The sequence below is a fragment of the Parasteatoda tepidariorum genome, chromosome 3 (assembly GCF_982258835.1).
Source record: "Parasteatoda tepidariorum strain Cologne lab strain chromosome 3, Ptep-v5.0, whole genome shotgun sequence".
Lineage (NCBI taxonomy): Eukaryota > Metazoa > Arthropoda > Arachnida > Araneae > Theridiidae > Parasteatoda > Parasteatoda tepidariorum.
The window spans coordinates 25,947,231-25,965,141 of record NC_141757.1 but is presented as its reverse complement, the minus strand read 5'-3'; the positions used below and the strand labels follow the sequence as shown (position 1 = coordinate 25,965,141).

At 28.6% G+C, this 17,911-nt stretch overlaps 1 protein-coding gene across 2 annotated transcripts in view; it reads left to right on the top strand.

The window, feature by feature from the left end:
* Positions 1–269: 269 nt before the first annotated feature.
* LOC107449388 (uncharacterized) overlaps positions 270–17,911 on the top strand; it is a 69,900-nt gene continuing 52,258 nt past the window's right edge. Inside the window, exon 1 of one of the 2 annotated variants that reach the window (XM_087158978.1) lies at positions 270–618. In XM_087158978.1, the coding sequence (XP_087015104.1) occupies positions 585–618 (34 nt within the window). In that variant the 5' untranslated portion in view covers positions 270–584. The remainder of the gene's footprint in view (positions 619–17,911) is intronic. The other variant, XM_087158977.1, reaches the window with a different exon arrangement.

Sequence of the window (17,911 nt, the reverse complement as noted above, 5' to 3'; positions counted from 1 at the left end):
AAAATAATAATAAAATAACATGAAAAACTACTAAGCGTGAAAAACAAAAGCTTCGGATGAAGAAGAAAAAAAAAACTTGCTGCCTAGCAATTTACTCGATATAATACATACGTACATATAATTTAAACTGAACACCCTCTTAAACTAAATAAAACGAATGAATAACATCGCTAAAGTAATATCCGTTCGAAGAATAAAATTATTTCTAGTAAAACAACCTTAGAAGGAAAAATAAAAAGAATAAAAAATTTAGAAAGAAAATAAAAGTTCTTCTAAATTGAAGTAGCTTTTGAGAAGAACCGCACACCTGTAATCCGTGCAGCGCTTTTGGAAAACCCGAAAAAAGTTCTATAATTTTTCAACTTACTATACACTCCTTGAATATTTCTATTTTACTGAGCATGCGTCTTTTTTTTACGTTCGGCGTGATTGGTTGTTAATGTCAGGTGACCAGGAAAAAACAAGAAACGGCGCTGTTTCAAGGGAAACAACAGTTAGGCAAGCGTCTCTCTCTTGTTTTCATTTCATATGGAATTTTCAGGTGTACCCGATCGCTGTATGTAATCGTTTTCAAAAAGATAAACATGTTTCTGAAGTACTTTATATATTTTGTGACTGGTAAGTTTTCTTTTAAATTCAATTCTTTCAAAATTTTACCAATTTTGTCTCTTAAGAATGTTAAGTCTAATGACATTATCGTTGAAAACGTAAGAGAAAAAACTAAATAAGAGAAAGTTCTATCTTCTCCCACGCTGGTGACACGCCCCTTCGTTCGAACGTATTGGAAGTTTTTATTTTGAACAGAAATTAGGTTAAATTTAGCTTTGATTGTCCATAATTAACTCTACAAAAAAATTCTCAGTATTATTCAATCAAAATTTGCATAAATATTTTTTGTTATTTATTTTTTTTTTTTTTAAGTTTCGGAGATTTGATTTTTTTTTCCCTACGTAAATTACTGTTATATTTGAAAAAAAAAATGTTTTTTTCTTCACAAAATTAAAATTATTTTTTACGACTGATTTTAAAGAAACAGGTAAGAATGTAACCTAAACTGTATTAAAAAAAATATTGAGATTGTCGTTTTAATTTTTATATATTTATAACTTAAGTGTTTAATATAACACTTAAATGTTAAAAACATGGTACATACAATTTTTCAATTAATTGCTTTTAATCTATAATTTTGGTTTCCAATTATTGTTAAAAATGTAAATCATGCATGAAAGCTTTATTTTCTTTGGTCAGTTGTTTTTCTCTTATGCTATTCACAATGAAATTTAGTTAAATAATCATTCAACCTTGAACTTGTTCTTATTCTACAAAATAAACTAATAAAAGATAAAAAAAAAGAAGCTTTTCTTTAAAATAAATCTATCGTAACCTTTATGAAGAACAGAAACGAAAGAAAAAGCTGTATTCTTTTTCCGTTTCTTTTATTATTTTTTTTAAATTAGAATTTTTATTTTTTTTTTTTTTCATTTTCTCTTCAACTTCCTAACCTCAGTTGATTTATGTATGATGCAATAGTAAAAATGTTAATTTTACTTTTTTATTGAGTAACAGTTGTGGCCTTTTTTATTTTTTATTTTATTTTTTTTTAGCTTTTAGAAGAGCAATTCAATTTGGTTTGAGTTGTTTGTTTTTAAATTCTCATTACAATCAGCGAATGCTTAAAATTGTTCTAAAAATTGCTACGACTATTTCTGCTAATAAACTTACAGTTAGCTATAATTTTAATTTCAAGAAGTCGAAGCCTATTGATGAATCATTAGTTTAGTGATTTAATCACTAAAATACTTTTTATTGGAAAATGCTACTAATGAAATTATTTTTAATCAAACTATTTTTATTAATTAATTGAAATTATTAATGAAACTATTCATACTATTTTAACTTGTGAATGCCTAGCAACGAACTTACTGTGAGTTCATTTTTTTTCCAGTTCAAAAAAGCACTAGTTGCTCAGTAGTAACTACTCAGACATCATTCTGTAATCAATAAATAGTTCTTGGGTGGTAGCTAATGTAAGAAAATATCCACTTAATTTTAAGCACAGCGATACTACATCTTTTTTCATGCCGTTTCTATGTAAAAGTTGGAAGTTAAAGTACTTCAAATTACGGAATTGTAACTGACCAATAGAAATATGAAGTCATTTAACAATTTACAACTAGATTGCAGAATTGCACTAACTAAAGATTTACTATAGGTGAAAAAATAATTATAACATATTTATTTTAAACTTAGTTTAAACGAAGTGAAAATTTTCTTCTTTTGGATACCTTTTTCTGTTAATAAAAAAAGATTGCAGCTCTTTTTATAATAATCTAGATTGCAAAATTAGTAATGTATTGTAGAGGGCTTAGATTTTTTATTTTTATTTTATAGACTAATGTATCTTGTTACCCATAGACTAATAATTAATTTTACTGACCATCTTGCACAACTTCTTACATTTTGGATGCCCTAATTTTATACTCAAAGTGTTTCTATTTTATACTAGATATAACAATTTAATTTTTATACTCAATATTACAATAAGAAAATAAAAGTATTTATAGTGAACGATTTTATAAATAGCTATAATTTCTTTTTCTTTTCAATCTAGAATCTGCGTCCTTTTAGTAAAATCCTATATTTTTAAGAATTGTATAGTAATTTTAGGGTTCGGGACCCCACCCCCTGCTCGGTGCTTTCACTAACCATTTTTTCTAAAAGAATCAAACAATTTTCCCGATACAAATCAACACATTTTTTCCAATTCAATCTATTTTTCAGATCGAAATCGGAAATTAAACCATTTTTCCAATACTTAAGCATCCTTTCTAGATTTTCAGATAGAATTTTTCTTTTAGATAGAATTTAGATAGAAATTACATTTTCAGATAGAAATTAAATAGAAAAATAGTTTTAGAAAGAAATTTATTTCACTTACCCCTATGTATTTTTCTTAATAAATTTAGCCGGTAGAAATTTTTTTCACAATTCTATTATAGTTTATTTTAAAGTGAATATTTCCGTTGTATAATATTTGGAATAATTTAAATTTTATTCAGAAAAAAATATTACATTGAAGGCGGAATATAATTCTTATAAACTACTGTTATGTTTTGAAACTACTTCATGAAATAAACATATTTCCGAGAGCTACATATTTCTAACAATATTTATTTTAGTTTCAAAATAATCATTTTAGAGTTTTTAATTGATATTGTTCAGTACTTTTCCTTTGAAAACCTGTTGAAGTTAGCACTTAACGAAAAAAAGAAACGAAAGTATGCCAGTAGCAAATAGTATAAAGTTTTCTTTAAAAAATATTGCTGAAACAAAATGTTTTGAAAAATTAATTTGTTTGAACTTTATAATCATGAGAACAAATTTTAATTAGTTTGAAAATTGTTTTATTAAACTTTCTATCATTACAAATCAAACTTATTTCGCTTAGTTTACGAACTTACTTTTAGTATTTTTATTCCACATTATGTTTAATATCTCAAAAAGGAAACAGCTTTTCTTTTTTTTAATGAAACATTACATTTAGCTAAGTGAAATTATAATATTCGCAACAAATCTACATAGTTTATTTTATAATTTATCTGAAATAGTTCTGTAACATTTTATGTCGCGAAACTCTTAAAATTTTTCTCTGTGCCACGCCTATATTTTCCCAACGGCGCATGAGCAAAAGCGATACAAAAATAAAGCTTTTCTGTTGTAAGAGTTTAATAAAACTGAGCTTTTAAACATCGAAGTTAATTTTAGTTATTAATTGTATTTTAATAGTAGATAGTAACATTTTTCTCTATGGCATGCCTTTATTTTTCAAACGGCGCATGAGCAAAAGGGTTACACATACATAAATAAAGCTTTTCTGTTATAAACGCTTAATAAAACTTAGCTTTTAAACATTAGAGTAAATGTAAGTTATTAATTATATTTAATAGTAGATAATTTTCATGTGAAGCTAATAATATTAATTTTATTTTAGAATTATAGTTAATAATAACACAGGTAAAAGATAATATTTTTTGAATTTATACAAATACTTGATCTTACATGTGTTTGAAATCTGAAATTAGTTTTGTTTGGAAAGGAACAGATTTTTTTTCTTTCAAAATGATATTTTTTGTTAAATTTATTTTTTAACTGAATGTACAAATTCATAAGGAACGTACAGATTTATATACATACATGTATGCACTTGCCAGTTCACATTTGAAAATGACATTTTGAAAAAAAAAAAGACCTTAACGTATCCAAGGTTACCATGATTGATTAAAAAAGTCAAAAAGTGATAATTAATAAAAATCAAAATTTTATTGAAAAAGGTTAAAATTAGCAACTTTTTTTAGCATATTTTTTCAGTTTACTTTTGAAAGTGAATGCTATAAAAATATTTGCTTTAAATATAAATAATTTGAAATGGGAATCATAGTGGTGCTACGATTGAGAAATTAAAGAGATCATAGATAAATAAAAATTTATTGAGTTTCTACCACTTTTTAAATTTTTTATCGCTTTGTGGCATCCCTGTCTATCGTATCAAAGACTGAAATGATAATCATCTTCTTTCTGCCACTCCCTACGTAGCAGAGAAGTGGGACTTTTTGCATACACTCAGGTGGATTTTACAATAATCTTGGTTCTGAATATATTATAATTAAATTGTATAAAAACTATAACTAGTAGAGAGAAACGGATTGCAGATTTGAAATCAGCAACGCAAAAATACATTAGATATGTCCAAAAATTCCATGCAACAGAAAACTAAAAAAGTCCCCTCTCCCAGTGTAATTAATAGAGCAGGTCTAAAACAAAAATTAACAGCAATTAATTCGTTTACTAATTATAGCACATTAATTTACGTTTGGAACATAAATATAAATAATTGTATATTTAATAAAAAGGTGACAAAGATGCTTCGTGTTATGCCAATTACTATGAGAATTAATATAATATAGTAGTAATGTATTACTACCAATTCTCTATTATGCTATATTATGGTAGTAATTAACACCAACACATTTTTGCCCGGTGACGAGTTAACTCGTCATTACACTTACAGTATCTGTTTTATATTATGAAACCAGAATATTAATTTCATTTCCTTTAATGTAAATAAAATTTATTCGAGTTTAATTAGAATGTTTTCTTTTGCGTCCATGTTCAATTACTAAATTATAATCAATGACAAGACATAGTGTTTGTGTAAAATTTTCCGGTCAACAAAATGTTAATATGTTACTCGCCTTCATAGCGGCAAATATCTTTGACGCAAAATTATCTAAGAATTTTTAAACTAAACTTTTGAATATAATTTTTTTTAAAATTCGATATTAATAAAAAATTCTGCATTATTTTTTCTACAATAGTATCTCTCTATTCTAAAAAAAAGTTTTTGCAGTTAATTTTGTCCCCTGAAAAACTTTTTAACTACGTGATGAAAATCTAAGATTAAGGAATCAATTCATTCAGAATCTTTCAGGGAAGACATTTAGGGCATTCAAATCTTTTACATAATTTTAAATTTTTATTTATTTTAGTTTTAAAGCACGATTTTGCAGTTAATAATGAAGAATAACCGCCGTTCACAACAGCCAATCACATGTCTGAAAACGGCAAGCTTAAAAAAGCGATTTACAAGTCTGAATTTTCTTTTTCAGAGATGCAACCAATCACAAAATAGTTAGAATTTCATTCTTCAGTTTTACAACATCTCAACTTATTTCGTATTGATATATTGATTAATCTGATTATTTGTTTTCTAAAACGTTAATTCGTAAGTTTAATCTGGTTCCGGCATATAAGATAAAGTTGAATGACAAGGAATTTAATTAATATGCAATACAGTAAATAAGCGAAGAGATATTTTATAAAAGTATTTAATGAAAAATAATAACAGCGAAATATATGCGTTTGCGAAGCGTTCTATTTACATCTCTGAATGCTGCCACCTATTTTTATGAAAGTTAAACTATTCTCTGCTATAATAAAATTAGACTTATGCGAACCTTACATTCTATTGATCTAAGTGACGATGGGATTTGTATTTTAAAAAAATGTGATAAGATTCGCTTAAAAAATGTTGACGTTATTATATGGGACGAAGCAAGTATGATTCCCAGAAAAGCAATAGAAATGATCGATAGAACTTTTCGTGATCTTCTAGCTAATGAGATACCATTTGGTGGTAAGATAATAATTTTAGGTGGAGATTTTCGACAAGTGTTACCTGTCGTTAAAAAAGCTACACATATGCAGGTTATTAATGAAACTATAAAATACTCTTTTCTTTGGCCATTTTTTGAAATCCTTCATTTGACAATTAATAAAAGAGTTAAAGCTGGTAACCAAGAATTTGCCAATTGGTTGTTGACAATTGGCAATGGAGAACTTTTACATCTTGATGCAAGCACTCCTGATCTTTATTGTAAAGATATCATTTCTTGGTTTTTTGAAAAAATTGATTGTCTTAATACTAACTTCATTAATCACATCATATTATCACTGCAAAATGATGAAGTTAACAAAGTTAATGAAAATATTTTATCACGTGTGCCAGGTGAAGAGGTTATAAGTTATACAAGTAGTATTGATAAGGCCACACTATATGGAGTAGATAAATCAGACGGGAGAGAAGAAGAAGCTACTTTAAGGTATTCTATTGAATATTTAAACTCCATAAATCTCCCGGGACTGCCACCTCATCAGCTCAAATTAAAAGTTGGATGCATTGTAATGCTGATCAGGAACATATCTATTGTTGATGGCCTTTGCAATGGAACTCGATTGACTGTTCTTAAAATAGGGAAAAGAGTATTGACTTGCCAAATTGCTACTGGTAATAAAAATGGTAGTATTGTCAATCTTCCAAGAATAGAATTAAATACATTATCAAGTAATTCTTCCTTACCATTTGTGCTTTATCGACGACAATTTCCTGTTAGATTAGCTTATGCCTTAACAATTAATAAGGCCCAGGGCCAAACCTTCGATAAAGTTGGGCTATATATTGAACGGCCTATTTTTTCTCATGGTCAATTATATGTGGCATTGTCAAGATGCACAACGAAGGAGAACATTAAAATATTTATTAAAGATGATCCTGTCATTAACAATATTGTATATAGAGAAATATTATAACATATATATATAATGTCAAATTTATAAATGTATTTAGCGTAAAGAAAATGCTATTGGTGCATTGTTTATTTTAATTCCGCAAAATTAATGTTTTCATTTATAGTTATTTTGCTGAATATTATTAAAATATTTTTTTAAAAATTACCCTGTTCTTAACAATATTGCTTATTGAAAAATATTATAGTGTTTGCATATATATATATATATATATATATATATATATATTGAATTAAATGTGTTAAAAATATATTCATTTCTTTGGGACAAAGTCTGTATTATTGTGATTATCATTTTTTTTAAACAAGTTTCATATAAAGATTATATCTGCACATTGATGTTAATTTCTGACAATTTTAGCTCATTTAAAGAACAAATAGGACATAGAAGGAACTGTAGTCAACGAAAAAAAGTGACATTGATATTGACACACTGCTTATTCTGCATTTAAGAAAATTAATTCTTTTCGATGATAACAGTTAATATTCAGTTTAATATTGAAATATATGAAATCAAAGCATTGGTTTTGCGAAGCAAACCAAGCAAGAATTGCGAAGCAATTCTCCGGGGGTTGGCGAGCGTCAGCGAGCAGGGGGCGGAGCCCTCTAGTTATAGTAAATTTTATTATAGCTTTATAATAATTTTAAGAGCAATTAGAAATATTTCTTTTGTTTAACATGTAAATTGCAAAATTCGTAAAATTATAAATGATTACAATTAAAAGAAAAATTCTCTTAGTTAACGAGTACAACTTGATCCAAATAAACTTTTCCTGATCTTGAAACATTTAAATTCTTTTGTTTAATATGCAGAAAAAAAAAACGAAACTTAGCTTCTTTGTCAGCAATTATGGTCTTTATCGAAAATAAATCTTTCCGCATCGACGAAATGGACTTGAGAGAGGTTTTAGAAAATTCTTCACAAGTTGTCCTAACTTGTTTCTTAAAATGGAACCTGATTGTTTATTCGTCTCACCAAGGTTAAATCAATCAATTCATTATGCTGAAAGATTACGGTCCACCATCATTTTAATAAGAATGACGGATACAATCACAGTTACGTATCACTGCAACTTAGAATATGAGTGGAATACCACTTTATTATTTTGTGTTAACTTATTTGAATTTCTCTAAAACTTATAATAAGAGGCAAACATACAAAAACATATTGAAGCTGTTAATATGCAAAGATCGCAGGGATCGTAGCTCTTATGCTAATTAGTCAAGATATGGATTCAAAAAAATTGTAATTAGTATCTAATTTTATAACCCAGTATGGAACAGCTACCCGTTTTCGGGTTTACGGCTATCAATATTCATCTCCGTAGCCCTGAAATTTTAAGCACAATCCAGAATACGAGGGAGCTCCTGGATCCAGTATTGGGACCTAGTGTAGTAAATCTTTACGCCTACATTGGGACAAACTGGACTTCGTGAAGGACTATTTGGATAAACTAACCTGCATTTGCGTTACACAAAGAAAAAAACAACGAAAACCTCTCGCGGTTTTTCCGAACCCATGATCCGTCTACTGCTGAAGATATACACCGAAGAGCCATTACATTATGACCACCCTGCTAATAGCATGTAGGACCACCTTTAGCCCTCAAAACTGCTAGCACCCGCCGTGGCATTGATTCCACAAGGTGCTGATAGGTAGTCTGAGGTATCTGGTACCAAGCTCTCACCAACTGGTCCTGCAATTCCCTCACATTGCTAGGGGGTAGCGTGGCAGCACGAATTTGGTTTTCCAAGTAGGACCACAAATGCTCTATTGGATTAAGGTCAGGTGAATTTGGGGGCCAAGACATGGCTTGAAAGTCACTGGAATGTTCCTCGACGATTCGACCCTTATGACATGGTGCATTATCCTGTTGGTAAACACCATCCCCCACAGGAAAAACTGTTGCCATGAATCTGTTAACCTGGTCTGCAGCTATGTTCAAGTAGCTTACAGACGTCAGGGATTGTTCTATGAGGATTATGGGTCCTAATGTGACCCATGAAAACATTGCTCCTGGGCGCGAGAAACCATGAAAACCTGGTCGATCCCATTGTTATAGATGAAGGGTGGTCATAATTTAGGCTCTTCGGTGTATTTTAAGTCAGCACTGTGATTGATGCGAGCTGCGAACAGAAGTAGTAGCGAACAGCCATCGCTGGGATTCTAATTTGGGTCATTTCATTGGGATTCGAGCTTCCTATCCCCTGAGCCACCGCGACTCTGTAACGAGTACTTGAAGGGATTTATTTGTAATCAGGTGTAATTTTATCATAAAATAGGATACTTCTTCTCTTTTACACATGATTCACGGTAATGATAACTCGCATTATACTGTTTTTGAATCCTTGTTAATATGTTAAAAAAGTATTCTCCTTAATTGGGACAAATTATTTTTTAGCCCATTAATGTCCAACCACAAATTTCGCAATGATATGAAAAATAAAAATAGTATATATCATAGTATAGCAATCTATTTATCAAGAAAGAAAAAAAAAACAATAATATGGTTATGAAAGTCTAATCAACAATGAGGAAAGCGAGATTAAATATATCAAGACATGTTAGATTGCTGGAGAGAACCAGCAAAAGAAAATTGGATACAATAGTAGAAACCCCTCCAAGTTTACCTGGTATTCGAAATTGTTTTAAAGTGTTTCACCCTGCCTCCCTCATTCATCTTGCTTCAAAATATTTGAAAAATATTTGATTTTTCAAAATATTTGAAAAAAATGTAATTTTTTGTAGTGAACAATTTAACATTTCGAGCAGTTTTTACAATATTCAATTATTTATAAGATTTTGATCAAGCGTAACCAGAGGTCTGTTTAGAAGAAATTTGGGTCCGTTAACGGATCCTTGACAAAATATCTTTTCATAAAAACGGACCCTTCACAAAATATTTTAACTTAAAAACGGACCCTTCACAAAATAATTTATCTTTTAATCGGACCCTTCACAAATTTGTTTATCTTCATTATTGTTTGTTAATCGAATAAACCCTTCCCAGGAAGGGGGGGGGGAAGACAGACATAAACGAACTAAATTTTGTTTTCTGCAGACGCTTCTTCCTTTATTCGTCCGAAATTAATATTCTGCGTTCAGCAGTATAGGCTAAATACCAAATATTTGTATGTTGCATCGCTAATTTAGTAGCTGCAATAGCTGTTCATTTTTTTAAAAATTTAATTTTTTTAATTATAATTTTACAGTGTTGAGCATAATCTTGTATGTCTACAATTTAAAAACTCCTTGAAAAAGTTTTTTTTCAATAACGGACCCTATTTGCACAAATTCACAAAAGCAGGACTCTGGTTGAAAGAATGTGACTTAAAGTTTATTTTATATTTATTTTTTCACAATTTTACAAGAACGAACCTTTTACAAAATGTCTGGACAGACCCCTGGTAACGTGTTAACGAAAAAATTTCCTTTTAACAAAACCATGATTATACTTCATTTTACTTCCGAGAATTACAGAAACTTTTAATAAACAATTTTATATCTCACAGATACATTTAAAAGTTCATTTATGAAGTTAGTCTTGAGCTTCGATTGGTGGAAAGAAAATAAAAGTTTGTTTTCTTTTCGTCTACGTTTATATTTTAGACAGATGTTAAACCTATAACGATTTCATCAATTCCTTATTTCTTTATTTATCATTTTGTCCTCTATTTCAATCTTTTGTAGAACTGGATGTAGGGATCCAGGAAGTAGAGAAATAATAAAGATTAAACTATGGGGTCAAGTGGGGGTATTTTGGTTATAAAAACTGGCTTTTTCTACTATAAGTAACTGAAAGAAGTAGTTGAATACTTTCGAATATTTTGGTTGGTATTTACATTACATTCTAATCGAATACATTATATTCTGCAATTAATTTTGTTGAAATAATTTTTATCAAATCCTTTTTTTTATCATGTATTTCTGTTTTCTTAAAAGAAATTGCATGAGATTTTCGTCACTTTAAAAAATTATGAAATGGTTTTTATTCTTTGACAAATATGTTTATTAGTTAAAAAATACACATGTTTGAGAGAAATTAATTAAATAACAAATTTATAATGACATAAAAATTAGTAATGAAATGCGTTTCTTAATTAAAGCTATTCAAAAGTTTAAACAGTAAATAACAGATCTTAAATTTATCTTTATTTTAATTTGAAAATTAATACATCTTTCAAAAGTAAAGATCAACATAGTTATGAAATCTAACTACCTGGGGAGCACACCTCTACAAATATCGCGGCCACACTGTTCCATGCCTTCGATCACATTTTAGTGAGAGCTTATTTCTTCATTATAAATTTACTGTTTAGCTTCTTGGTTTTTGCAATAATAATTTTAAAAAAATGTCGAAAAGAACATGAAGACAAAAGGGATTAAGTTTAGACTCTGATATCGTTTAAAATATTAATTGATGCAAACACTGTGTCAAAAAGGTTTCCATCTCAGGCACAAACCATGTCATTCATTGAAAGATGTTTTATTTATATAACCTACGGTATGAGTCAATTTAACCCCTTAACGCACAGATTTTTTGAAAAAAAAACGGCAAAAAAAAAATCAATTTTTTTAATGTAAAAAAACACACTTTAGAACATTGTCTTTTCTTCTGGTGGACAATTTTGACATACTGCGCTTTAATTCCATGGAAAAAGGCTATATTCAGATATGATAGCTGCTTCGGACATACCATAATAATTTAATAAAACGGTAAATAACTACTAGATAAATTTTGCAAATATAAACTGGTGAATTACATAAGCCTACGAATTATTTAGAAATAGTGGTGGATAAAAATCTACTAATTTGAATTTATTAAACCAAGAATCACAATTGATAAACTACCACTTTAAAATATATATTTGCTGTCCGGAGCAAGTTGGCATCTCTGTAAGTGCTGTTATATGTAGTCGTCCATGCTTCAAATTGACGCGTGTTCGTAGAGATAGGTATATAAGAAACGTCTGTAAACCTAGTGTTAAAAATATTTTAACGAAGTTTTGATATGCATTCATAGCATTTAATAAGCTACGTATATTTTAAATAGCAGCAATTGTGAAAAGAATCGGTACAATTGGCAGTCGTTTGCTATCTTTATTTCAAAAATCGTTTTCAGATAACTGAACGATTCATCTCATCAATCGTAATAAAATGATCAATACATGTGGCCTAAAAAATGTTCTTTTGTTTGCCAACCCAATAAATAAACACGAAAGGGAGAGGAAGACAGCAGTCACGCAAAGATAGCTTTTTTCTTTCTTTTTTTTCTCCTTTTAAAAAGCGTGATCACGTTTAGAATACTGAATCACGCACTCTCTTTCTCGAGTGCCTGTCCGTGACGAGACCTTGCTCACCGTTTGATTTGAAATATAAAACCAAAATTTGTGTGTGACGGATGGCATCATACTTAACACTCTTCATATTTGAAGCGACATTGAAATATTTTAGTTTCCATTAAAATATGTTTGTTAATATAATATGTAAAACAATTCATTTTTGTTATTATGTGTGCATAGTTGACAACTTCTTCCATTTTAGCCGGCACATTTTTTCAAAATTCCGCTATATTTTAATCAAAAAAAAAAAAAAAAATTCCTTAGTTTAGTTGTACTGGATTTTTATCAAGCTTTTAAAATAATTATTAATAATTTTTACCCTAGAATTTCAGAGCAGTTTCTCTTAAATTTTTTCTACACCTGGATGTTGTTTTAAGGGCATTCTCAACTTTCATGATTTCCCACAATGATATTGACGTTTCTTTTATTTTTATTTTACCAGAGCTTGAACAAAACACAAAAGATGATTTTGCTTTATACATATTGTTATGTTGTTTATAAGTAGTGATGAATAAAATGATTTTAAATCAAATTAGTGAAACCAAGAATTAAACTGAAAAGTTCAAGTCCAACTTTGACTAAAATTTAAAATTTATTTTGTTATCATTTTTAATGTCAAAATAGCAGATCTAATATCAAAATAACAGATCATATCTGTCAAAAATAGAGCGAAAACTGTGTAGTTTTGCTACCACTTTTTAAATTTCTGTATAGATCACACACATTTCAAAAACGAATTTTTACGAGACTCGCTTACTAGTTTAATAAAATCGTATGAAGAGTTAAAGTGTGTGACTTAGCAAACTTAATGAGGTCTACCAAAAATAATAATAAATTAATTAGCAAATATGCTGATTAATTTGAGGCAGACGATATTTTAAATTACGAAATCAGACACAATAACGTACTTTCTTTGAATAAACCTACCTTTTTTTTCCGGCGGATTCGGATTTCTGACTCCCAATTTATCCGGGGTAACATTCTTCTTCTTCTCATTGGCACGACAGCCCAGGATGGGCCTTGGCTTTCTCAGCAAGCCTATGCCAAGACATTCTTCCCTTAGCCGCAATTTGAAAATATAGTCCCAATAGCTTGATCAGAGGAGCTGTCCGAAGTTCTGACCCCTTAATGTTAAATTTATTTTTTGCGCATTTCACCATATCTCGAGAACTTTGTAAACGAGTTTAAAATTTTTTGGACACAATTATAAAATTCGTATATCCAAATATAATTCCATGCAAAAAATAACTTTTATCAAATATTTATTATTTTTTTAATAAATACCGAACAATTTTTAGTTCTAAGGTATACACTTTTTTACACCATATTAAAGAACGTAATTTTATATGTCAAAATAAAAAATTGAAATAAAATCGGACAAACAGTTCCTGAGAATTTGAATTTTAAAAAAGTGGTATTTTTTGTGTCCCTTTATATTTTCGCGCAGTATGCATAAAAAAAGTGAAAATGAGTGAAATATGTGAAAGTGATCTGTGTGTTTGTACCTCATGCTCTTAATTATCATCTGCGCTACAATTTTTACAAACGGCAACTGATTATACGAATGTGTTGCATATTAAATATTTTAATTTATATTAATTTAAAAATTTGCGTTTATGATTGAAACATCAGTTTAAATCAGAAAACCTATCATTTTTTCCCAATCATTCCATATAGCTGTGCAAGCGTTGCAGAGGCAGTGTTACGTTTAATTAATCCATATCAAACGTATATCTGAAAACAATGCTTTCAGCCATCTGCATGTCATAAATATCGTAAAACTAATCAGCAAACGCTTTGTATTGCATCTTGTTGATTAATATTCCTGATTAGATTTCAACGTTTTCTGGATTAATGTAAGACGCATAACAGTGCAATGTCTATCACTAGAAATAGTATATTTGGAATGTTTTCAAAGTAATGTGTCACGTAAAAATGACATCAGCGACACACTGAAATGACAATGATATCATATTTTCTTCAGGGCTCGCACTCAGCATTCAATAAAATCGTAAATTTGGCGTATAAAATTGCGTTTTGGCGAAAGTATCAGAGACTGTTTTTTTTCCTCCGGAAATAAAAAATATCATCGAACTTTTAAGATTCAGTTCTAGAACGTGAAGATCCGATCATTAGATTAAAAGTTATTCAGGGTGGTCCTTCTATTTATTTATATTACATAATTTTTTTCTTGTTCACTTTTTATTTTTATATACATATTAAAATTAAAAAAAAAAAAAACAATAAAAAGATAAAAGAAAATGTTCAAAAACCTGCAACTTTATAAAAAGAAATCATGTGAAAGAAACCTGCATGATGACATGAAAGAAATCATGTGGGTAATGGAGATTTTAATTGATTTTTAAACAAAATAAAATTTTATTTTACAGATTAGTTTGTTTTGATCAATATAGAATGATCTAATAAAAATAAATTGCTAAGTCACGAATTTCCCGAGGGAATTGATTGATTTATATCATCAATTATGCATGCAATCCAACAAAAAATTGTAACAAAAGTATCTGAGATTGAAATTTGATTCTTTTTGTGATAATCGAAATAAAATGATTGAAAATATAATGATTATGAATCATTTCATTATCTATCCCATTATTACTCGAACTCATTTACATATCCAATTTTTCATATGTTTACTAATCTCTTCGAAGGTAATTTATGAAAAAGATATATAATTATCAGTTTTTTACAGAGTAATAACAGTTGTATTTTGTTTTTCTTTCATTAAATTTCATCGATAGCTATTTTCTAAATGTTAGTAAAATGTTGAGTTACATTGCCACTTCTTAGAAAATATTGTCTTCAATTGAAAATTTTATATAATTATTTTTAAATTATAAATAAATAGTGGTAGTTTAAAAAAAAATTCCAAATAATTTAAAAATGTAAAACACTAGTGGGCTGTGCCCCTTGCTCGCTAACGCTCGCCAACCCCAGAAAATTGCTACACAATCTTATATGGTTTGCTTCGCTCGCTACTAACTTAGGTACATTGCAAATGCACAAAATTTTAAGAATTCAAAACAATCATTCAAATCCATATAACAACTTTTTTTTAAAAAAAATTACATCTTTTTAGTAAATACTAAGTCATTAAAATAAATTTGAATTCAAATAAATGACATGTAATTCGTTAAACCTATTAGAAATGTGCTATAGTATAAAATCTTAAGATAAAATTTCTAAAACTGATATCTCTTTAAAAAGGTTAAAATTTTGGCTATAATTAAGTCTATTAAAAATTTAAATAAGAGAAATTGCAGTGGAAAAACCCTGCATAAACAAAACATTGAATTTCGGAAGAAATCTCGTTTGGTGAGAATGCTCTCTCTTGTCAAAAAATACAAAATAAACTGACCTCTAATAAAACTCCAAGGACTTCGAATCAAATAATTAAGGAAACTACTATCACGTTTAATATAAAAGGAAGATTTATTAACTAAACAATAAAATTACAGCATCGCAGTTCCAAAAAACAAATCTCACACTCACTCAAAAAAACAATTTACCTTCTAATTAGTCACCATAGCAACCACAAAACTCTTCTCGTTATCATCTATAAACTGATATATAATAAATAAATTATTTAACAAAAAATACGATGCGCATAAGCACATAATATTTTACACTCTGGTTATTTCCGTTTTTAGAAGCGCTATATGTTGAGCCACCCAATCTAGATTTGGCATGTGACATTTTTAGCGGCAATTATTGGTTGATTTTCTAGCGTTGCCATTCGGAGAGTTGTAATGAGGCTTTTTTTTATCGCCGTGTAAGAGAAATATATATATAGATATTAGTTCTATAAATTTTGCAACAAAGAAGCATTTTCCTAAACAACTGTATAAATAGGAAGTTATGTTATTTATGAATTTCCGTCATATGATGCAGATTTTAAAATTATAATTTATGTAGAAATTCAACCGCCATTCTTATTTTTTCTTTCAACAAAATTTTTAACTTGCTTATTAAATTGCTGAAAAAACTCCGAATGATAAACAGTTATTAGATAACTTTCTCCTTTTCGCTGTACCGAAATGATCAACTTTACAACCGCCTTTTGAATTTTATTTCGTTTTTCCTTTATTGAGGCGTATTAATGTAACAAAAAGAAATTAAAGAAATTATTAAAGAAATTAAAGAATTAAAGAAATTAAATTTTTAAACTAATTTCTATTTTCTTCAATAGCTCCTATCAATGGTATAAAATGGTTATCGTTTTCATGGAATAAGCGATAAAAAAATTAGAATGACAGAGTTAAAATCTGTGAAAATTGTTAAAAAGAGCTAGTACTTTCTAAAAATTTCAAAAAATATCCTAAAATTGAAAGAGTGCCCTAAAATATCATAAAATGCTTGAAAACGAAAAAAATATCCTAAAATCACAAAAAGAGAATTAAAATGAAATTTTAATTCTCTTTTTGTGATTGTTAAAAAAGTTAAATTGTTTAAAAGAGCTAGTACACTTCTAAGAATTTCAAAAAATATCCTAAAATAGAAAAAATGCCCTAAAATATCCTAAAATTCTTGAAAACGAAAAAAAAAAAATATCCTAAAATCAAAAACAGAATTTAAAAAAAAAAAAAAAAAATACAAACATCATCAAAATCTGGTTCTTACTCATATTCATGTCCAATCAACACAACAATTGTGTTACTATTTCTTATTTATTTATATTTTTAATATACCTATCCTTTTGAACGAAGATAAGCTCTAATAGATAACAATGATCCAATGAAGATAGCAATCAATGAATATGGTTATTGACATGAATTTCAAACAAGCTATTATTTTAATCAAAACGATGTCTCGATTTCCATTGGTTTTTAACGCGAACAGTACCATGCCTAAAGCATTGTTTCCGACGATAAACAATGCAGGGAATCAGACACTGCTAAACGATTTCACTTTTCGCTCACCATCTACAATATCCGGTAGCTGTAAAAAAACATTTGTCAACGACCACATCATTGCATTTGTATTATTAATGAGAGGGAGAATCATGAAAACAAGAGGGCTATTAGAATAATTTTCTGCTTTATTTGTCTTGCTTTTAAAGCATTCCATTTAGTAGTTAGTTTTTGTGGAAGTTTCGAAAGACTCTAGACAGAAAGTAAACTAACTCCATTGCTGTCAACAAATTTGTTTTCAGAGCGTTTTTTTTTTTTTTTTTTTTTTTTCTTTACATTTTATTTTTTGTTCTTACGTGATATTTTTACCTATGTGTTCTATTTTAATTGTTGTAAATTTTCCGTAAAATTTTTTTGAGTGCTCCTCACACTATTGTATTGATATATCTCGCTTTGGCTATATTGATGCAATATCAGAAAGCACTCCCTTTTGCGGATATAATCGTGTGAGCTGATGAAAAGATTATGTCTTTAATTTTCCGAAATTTTAATCAAGAA